The sequence below is a fragment of the Nesoenas mayeri genome, assembly GCF_963082525.1.
Source record: "Nesoenas mayeri genome assembly, chromosome: 14".
In the NCBI taxonomy this organism is placed as follows: domain Eukaryota; kingdom Metazoa; phylum Chordata; class Aves; order Columbiformes; family Columbidae; genus Nesoenas; species Nesoenas mayeri.
In genome coordinates this window covers 567519-575835 of record NC_137556.1, presented here as the reverse complement: position 1 = coordinate 575835, position 8317 = coordinate 567519, and the positions used below count along the sequence as shown (strand labels likewise).

Genomic DNA, 8317 nt, shown 5'->3' with positions numbered 1-8317 from the left:
ATATCTCTGGCACTTGAGTAATTCATGTGAAAATTATTTGGAGTCAACTCAAGTAAGGTGCCTCTGTGTGCTCCCCGGTGGCCAAAGGTGCGTCAGACAACCGTTTCATCCGCTCTTCGCCTCTTGCCGTGACGTTGGGTTACCTGCGGGTCAAAGAGGGGCCAGCAAGACCCTGGAACCGGCACACCGTCGCTATCGCAGTTTCCAAAAAGGGGGGTAAGTCTGAATCGGGATAAAAGTTCACATGGCTGCAAGCATATCTGGGCCTTCAATACAGGATTAACCTTCAGGCCGTATTTGTCCGCAGCGGAAGCTGTCACATCGGCACGTGGGGACGGGTGTGACACGGAGAAAAGTACCAAGACTTGTTAATTTAAGTACAGAATGTATTCGTGTCTGAGGTTTGCCTGTGGCGGGAGGAGCGGGTTCTTACGCGTTGGCGCCGCTCCGAATGGTTGGTTCATTGGGGAAAAGCCGAGCGAAGGGCTGCGGAGCCCGACGGCTCGAGCTCTGGGCGCTGTGCAAGCGGCGCCGGCCCTCGGGCCATCGGCGGCGGAGCCGTGCGCTCGCTCCTGTCCTCTGTGCTATTGTTATCGTCAGCACTGTTATCATTGTTTTCACTCTCTGTCCCATGAAGCCGCCTCCATCTCAGCCCCCAGGGGCCCCTGTTCTCTGCCCCCCCCGGTGAGCGAGCGGCCGCGTGGGGTTCAGCTGCCTGAGCGTTAACCCACCCGAATTCCTGCTCCACCCTCCCCAGGATTGCCCTGACCACGATACAGCTCTTGGACTTGTTGATTAGCAAAAACATTAGCAGATCTTCTGTTTCAGGACATGAATAATTAATATTTGTTCCTCATTAATTTCTTGTGTAACAGAGTCCTGTTAAGACTACATTTAGATGTATTTCTAGAATTAGGAGCAAATATAGAGAGAAGCCTGACAGAAGTGCTCTGTGCCCCCCTTCCCCAGGAAAACACCGTCGTGTTGCTCCTGCAGTCTCCATCAGGACAGATCAGGTTTATTTTTAACACGCACCAATGTGTCCTTTGTTACAATTTTAATTTCAGGGGATGATACAAGAAACAAGTTCTATAATTCATGCACATTACAAACAAGTACAAGGAAGATCTCCCTGTTAGCATGAACCGTCTGGCATCCCGCATTCCTGGGACCTCAAATCAAAACCTAGTTTACTGAAAAACTGAAAAATAAGGTTGCATCAGCTTTCCGATGCCAACGCTGGAGCGCAGGCTGCTTGCTCCGCTCCGCCGAGCGGGCGTTCCCACCGGCGCTGGAGCTCTGGCACTGCGCATCTTCTGACGTGGCCGCGATGTTTCCTAACCCTACAAGGCTGTCAGTGTTGATCTCGGGCTAACACTTGCCAGCACCCGGAGCTTCCCGGAGCTGGGAGCCTGGGACCCGTGCCGGAGACTTTGCTCCCCGAGAGCTCCTCTGCCAAAACTTCCTTTTGCTTTTTAATGACGTTTTTGTTCGGGTTTTTTAATGACAGAAGACGAGAGTGAGCGCTTGTGCTGTGGCCTGGAGCCCCGCGCAGCCCAGCGCCGCGCCCGTCACACCGCGGGGCTCCTGCAGACCCGAGTGCCCGGGGTGACCCGGCAGCCGGGCGCCGCCAGCCCCTTCCCTTGGCACGCTGCGGCCCCGCGGGCAGCTCCTGTAGCTTAGCAACTTCTTGCTTTGTTAACTTGGGCTCCTCAATCTCCTTAATGAATAAGAGAATGAAGCCAGGTAATTGATGCTTGGCCATTTAGCTGATGAATAATTGACTGTCTGGGTAACCCTAGATATTTCCTCGATCAGATTGTGCGGTGGAACAGCCGTATCGCCCTGGGTGCAGCGCGGCTCGTGCTTTCAGGGCGTCGGAGCCGCGCGGCACGGTGCGAGTCAGCGCCCGCCCCGCAGCGCGGCCCTCGGCACAACGGGCCGGCCCAGCAGCGGGCCCGAGGTAGCGGGGCCCGAGTCCGGCCTCAAAACACGGCTGCGCCTCAGGCACGCGACGGGAAGCGCAGGGGCACGAGAACGGAACCTGCTCGGGTGGCTGGGGGGGACAGGGGCTCCGGAGCAGGAGATCACAGTGGGACAGGTGTGGGAAGGAAAGGGATGGGAAAGGGAAAGGGATGGAAAAGGGAAAGGGAGAGGGAAAGGGAAAGGGAAAGGGATGGAAAAGGGAAAGGGAAAGGAAGGGAAAAGGAAGGGAAAGGAAAGGAAGGAAAAGGGAAAGGGAGGAGGAGGAAAGTGCCTCGTGTTCTCCCTGTGCTGCCCCTTCCCCTCGGGGCTCCAGCAGCTGCTCCAGAGGAGCCGATTTGCAGGAAATTACGTGGTTGTTTTAAACAGCAATTGCAGAAAATCTAATGGGGCGAGTGATGCTGGATTGTGACTGCAATAGTGCTGCTTACAGCCTGTGGTAGGCGGGGTATCAGTATCAACATGTTTATATTTCAGACTTCCTATCAGTCCTGGGTAAGAATTTGCTATATAAGTTTTAAATTAAATGGAATTAATGCAATGAAACCAAGAGCCTGTTGCCAACACCCTGACTGTGCTGGGCTTTGTATTACATTCTAAATAAGAACAGAATATTTTGTTATATTAGGAAAATATACAACCATCTTTGAAGTGTGACAAAGAATAAAATAGCACACACTTTTCATCTGACTTTTACCTGCAGATTTTCAATGAGTCACTGGTGGTGTTTCGTGAGGGTGTGGGTTTGGTGTTTCTTTTTTCTTCCAGAAACACCATTAATTATTTACGAGTAGGTGGATGATCTCTGAAATCTATTGCAGTGACACCTTTGAGTCTGCGGAGAGGTTCTGATGGCAAACCATCTGGGCTCTCTTAACCTGTTATTGTTTATCCTTTGCACTCCTCTCCTCTGCTCGTGAGGTGTAACATCAGTAGACAGGGCCAGGAGCATCAATATTTTACAGCTTTAATTAAAGGGAGCTCAGCAGCTACGTTACCCGTTTCGGTTCCTGTCCAAGCGGCTCTCTCCGGGGGAAGGCCGCGCTCGGGGCCGGTGGGAAGGTGTCCCCGGCGGCGGTGACAGCGGCGGGTCTGAGCTGCGGCTCGCGCCCCAGACCCCGCTCTGTCTCCGAACGTGACGCGCGGCTGCAGCGCAGCCTCCGAACGGCTTCGCGGGGCGCGGGGCAGGAGGCGCCGGGGGGCTCTGACATCTCCTCCTTGCTTGGAGGGGAAGGGAGCAACAGCAGGGAGATGAAAATGTGCAGCCAGTGCAGCTGCTGTCACACGGCAACAGGGAAACGCGCTCTGAGGAGCAGGCACTGCGGCGGGCGCACCCAGCGCTCCCTTTGCATCTTTCTCTTTATGTACGTTAAGCAGCAAGCACTAAATAACGAGAGGGTTAAAACCAAAACAAAACAAGGGCCTGAAACTTATCCCTCTATTAATTACTTTCAACACAGCAGGACTGCCTATAAAGATGGTGCCACTTCAGATAAAACTTTCATGCAGCTATTTAGGCCCTCTGAAATATAAATGATTCCCTTTAAATTTTTTATCATAAATCAGGCCACGGAGCTTTGCGACAACGCGCGGGTTCCCCCGCCATGGGAGGCAGCTGCTTCGCACCTCGCTCCTCCGCGCCCCTTCCCCGCCTGCGCACCCTGCGCGGGGCAGCCGCGGCCCTGCGCCCCCGCGCATCCCCCCGCGCATCCCCGGCGCACCCCCCCCGCGCATCCCCCGCGCATCCCCGGCGCACCTCCCCCGCGCATCCCCCGCGCATCCCCCCGCATTCCCCCGCGCAGCCCCCGCGCATCCCCGGAGCATCCCCCCGCATTCCCCAGCGCATCCCCCGCGCAGCCCCCGAGTCCGCACCCTGGGCGCCCGGTGCCGGGCGCTGTCCGTGGTGCTGGCGCCGTGCGCCCCGGAGCCCCCGGCGCTGCCCCCGGTTCGGTTCTGCCCCGGTTCGGTTCTGCCCCGGTTCGGTCCTGCCCCCGGTTCGGCGCTGCCCACCCCCACTCCCCGCGAGCCCACATCCCGCCTCCCGGGCCCGATCCGCGGTGCGGAGGCGGCTCCGGGGAGCGCTCGCTCGGTGCTGCGGTGCGGGACCGGCGGGTGAAACCCCCCGGAGCCCGGTCCCCGTTCAGTCCCCGCCGCTGTTGCCCTGAACAGGCACTTTCCTCTGCAGCCTCTGTCGTTCTTGTCCCATCAGCTCCATCTACGCTCCCGCATGTTTTTGGGGAGAGAACAGGTCTCTGAATATGTGCAGCCGACTGTGAACCTGCCTTTCTGGAGCGGAATATAAAATAGGTAATTACTTGTCATTCGGCCCACATTTTCACCTGCTTTGAGATACAGGGTCAAGATGTCGCAAACATCTTTGGTGCGTGTTTCCTAAATGAAAGGCATTTTACCACAGAAGTAGCAGCTCTTCTTTCCTCTGGCCACCACAGCAAGGTCAGAAAACCAAACTTCTGTCAGAAAACCAAGACAGCAACTCCTTTAGCTCTCGATCTGTATTTATTAAGGCTCATAAAACACTTGGAAACTTTAAATCTAGGAGCAGATTTTGTTTGCGTTTAAGAACTTCAAATTTCACACTTGCAAAATACATCCCCAAACCATCAAAGTCCAGTAGTGTCTGAAGAGGTTTAAAGATTAGGAGAGAAAAGACAAAACGACCACCCGACAGCAGAGTGACCCGAACTCGAGCTCTGCTGTTCTCGGGGGCGGGGGCGGTTTTCCGTTGTTCTGAGACAAGGATCGGGTGTTTCCAGCCCATGACACGCGTGCGATCGTGGCGCAGCTCACTTAGCATCTCTGTCCGCTTTACTCTCCCACATTCGCGAAGGTGTTTTAGAGGACCGATGAGGTGGGCGGCCGGGGGTGCGCGCCCGAGAGCGGCCGGCCTGGGGTCACCCTGACGGTGCCCGGAGCTGCGGGCCTGGGCAGCATCTCGGGGCCGCTCTGGAACCTGAAGCTGCTCCGAAGATATTTAAGAAGTCCCGATCTCTGCCCAGACAGATTTCTCACAATTCCCTCTGAAAACAAATGCCTCGGTGGTAATATATCTTTGCACTTCCTGAGTTTTAACGGCGTCCCGCCCGCGGTCCCCTGGTCACGCCGCAGCGCTGGCGGGCGCTGCCAGCGGCTGAATTTTGGTGTCCTCGGCCCGTCCCCTCGTGCAGGTCCCGCAGCCCCCGGGCCCGGCCCCGCTGCTCTGCTTTCACGGAGGGATTCGCCTGAGAAAGAGGATGGACGGACCCCCGAGTGACAGTTGACGTGCGCATCTGAGGGCACTGGCTGCCAGGGCAGGGGCGCTGGACAGTGGGAACCCGAGCTCGCCATGCCGGGGTGCTTGGCGCGGCGGCACCTCGGGGGGCCCTGCCCGCTCCCCGCGGGCTGCGGCGCAGCGTTGTCACACCACGGCACTGCTGTCGGGCTTGCACCACTCGTGCAGGAACCACAAAAGACGTTTCCCTTTGATGCACTGTGGTTTGTTTGATTTGTCCCTCTGGCGTGTGTGAGCGGCATCGGTTCCCAGACAGAGGAGCCCTCCTGCGCGGGGCTGCGGGGGGGATTTTTGATGATGGGCAAGTGGCCGGTGCCAGCAGCGGCTGGGCGCAGCCACCCCAGACAGCCCGGCGGCAGGTCCTTGGGCAAGAATGGTCCCTCTGCTCCAGACTTCAGCTCGTGGGCTCTACCCACGGAGAAATGCTCCCTCCTCCCGCCCCTCGGGACCTGGGGCCTTGCGTCCCCCGGCGGCTCCGCGCCGGCCGCGGGAAGGGCAGGATCCGAGCGGGGGCACAGCCGGGGCTGCCCGGCCAAGCGATGCCCGCGCCGGGAGCAGCCCGGGCCCGACGGCGCGTCCCGCCGCCCGAGCGGGTCCTGGAGGCCGGGGGGGCCAGGACGTCCTGCTGCCCACGCTGCCCCCGCACAGCACGCGTGCGCGGGGCCCGCTCCTGGCAGGCAGCGTGTAAGATGAGTGAAGAAGCGGGTGAGGGGGGGCAGCGGGCGCGCAGGGGAAGCTCTGCCATCGAAAATCGCTCACTTGGGCAGTGGCGAGGCGGAGAGACAACCCCGAGCCGATGCCAGGGGCTGCCTACCTGCGCGGGGCGCAAAGATGATGGCCATGAACGCCAAGCAGCCGTTCGCCATGCACGCCGCCCTCCAGGAGCCCAAGTTCTCCAGCCTGCACTCCAGCGCGGAGGCGATGCGCAGAGTTTGCCTCCCGGCCCCGCAGGTATGTAGATGCAGCATAATTACCGCTTTAAGGCACATTTTCTGACAGGCACCGACTTAATGTTTTTTTCATGTCGCCAGAACAATCGCGCGTCTCGGAACCTCTCTCCCCCCTCTCCCGCTCCGTCTCTGCTCCACACGTCTGCGCGGGCAGCGCTGCTGCCTTCATATTAATTTTTATGACCTGAGCTCTGAGGAGGAATCGCGGTGCCGGGGCAGGTTTTTCATCCGGAGATGACAGTATTCCCCACTGACTCCACCATGCGCGTTCTTGCTCGCAGCTGCAGGGCAATATATTCGGGAGCTTTGATGAGAGCCTGCTGGCCCGCGCCGAGGCTCTGGCGGCCGTCGACATCGTCCCGCACGCCAAGGGCCACCACCACCACCCCTTCAAGCCGGACGCCACCTACCACGCCATGAGCGGCGTCCCCTGCGCCGCCGCCGCCCTCCCGCACCCCGCCGCGCTCGCCGCGCACCCGCATCCTCTCCCGCATCCGGCGCTGGACGGCGCGGACCTGCTGGAGCACCTCTCGCCCCCGCTGGCCGTCGGGGGCCTGGCCGAGCCGCCCGCCCTGGCCGCGCCGCTGCCGCCGCACCCGCTGGCCGCCGCGGGCCCCCTGGCCGTGGGCGTGGGCCCCCCGGGGGGCCCGGCGGTGCCACCCGCCGCCCCCGAGCCCGAGTCGGACCCGCGGGAGCTGGAGGCCTTCGCCGAGCGCTTCAAGCAGCGGCGGGTGCGGCTGGGGGTGACCCAGGCCGACGTGGGGGCGGCGCTGGCGGCGCTGAAGCTGCCGGGCGTGGGCTCGCTCAGCCAGAGCACGATCTGCCGCTTCGAGTCGCTGACGCTGTCGCACAACAACATGACAGCGCTGCGGCCGGTGCTGCAGGCCTGGCTGGAGGGCGCCGAGGCCGCGCACCGCGACCGCGCCGCCGGCCCCGACCTGCTGGCGGGCGCCGAGCGCAAGCGCAAGCGGACCTCGATCGCCGCGCCCGAGAAGCGCTCGCTGGAGGCGTACTTCGCGCTGCAGCCGCGGCCCTCCTCCGAGAAGATCGCCGCCATCGCCGAGAAGCTGGACCTCAAGAAGAACGTGGTGCGCGTCTGGTTCTGCAACCAGCGCCAGAAGCAGAAGCGCATGAAGTACTCGGCCGTGCACTGACCGCGCCCGCCGCACCGGGCCCGGGCCCGACGGCGCGGCCGCCCCGCGCCCCCCGCCCCGCCGAGGCGCCCGGCCCCGCCGCCCGCCCTGGGACCGGAGCGGAGCGCGGCGGCGGGCGGAGGGGCGCGGGGCGGGGGGCCGGGCCGGAGGACGCGGCGTTTCCGCGGTTTCCCGGACGCCGCTCCGCGGCGGGAAGAGCCGCCCCGGGCAGCGCCGCCGAGCCCCGCTCCCCGCCGACGGCCCGTCGACCCCCGCCCCGTCCCACGCGCGGAGCTCCGCGCCAGCGCCGCTGCCCCTCCTCTGGAATAAAGCTTTATTTTTCAACCCGAAGCGACGTGTCTTTGCTCACCGCCCCGAGCCGGCAGCGCCGGCAACACCGAGGAAATCATTTGCGAGTGCAAAATCAACGAAAAGCCTTCGGCGGGGCGACCCCTCCGGGAAAGGGGACGAGGCCTCGGCTCGCCGGGTCCCCTCGGAGCCGCTAGCGCCCGCGGAGCGTGACCGGCGGCCGCCCCCGCGGGCTCCGCTGCGCACCGGGGCGCGTCCCGCGCGCCGGATGGAAACAAAGTCTCCCCCAACAAAACCTATCGCGGGCTCATTTCTAATGCAGTTTAAAAGGGGAAAAGGCTTTTATTTACGATTCCCAGAAGCACCTTAACGATTAAAAATTAATGATCGAAGCGCGAGCCTTCTCTGAATATTTCACTTTAGCATTTTAATGAATGACAAACATCAAACCTGAGAAGCAGGTCTCACTCTCCTCCCGCATTGGGGAAGGACCTTACAGATTCAGCCTTTTAATTGCAGGTCGCCGGGAAGCCAGAACGCTCCCTCGCTCCATGTTTTTCCAATCAGCCCAAATGATTTTTCCCCAATCAAATGTCCTTAAATAATAAATGCCCTTATGCCATTACATTATATTGTGGGTTTTGAACATTTAA

At 60.7% G+C, this 8317-nt stretch overlaps 1 protein-coding gene across 1 annotated transcript; it reads left to right on the top strand.

Annotated features, from left to right (window-relative positions):
* Positions 1–6103: 6103 nt before the first annotated feature.
* Positions 6104–7376, top strand: POU4F3 (POU class 4 homeobox 3; the record flags this gene model as incomplete). The annotated part of the gene is made up of 2 exons (XM_080353492.1): positions 6104–6223; positions 6504–7376. 2 exons carry the CDS (start codon positions 6104–6106, stop codon positions 7374–7376), a joined length of 993 nt encoding a protein of 330 aa, XP_080209618.1.
* Between the last annotated feature and the right edge of the window lie 941 nt (positions 7377–8317).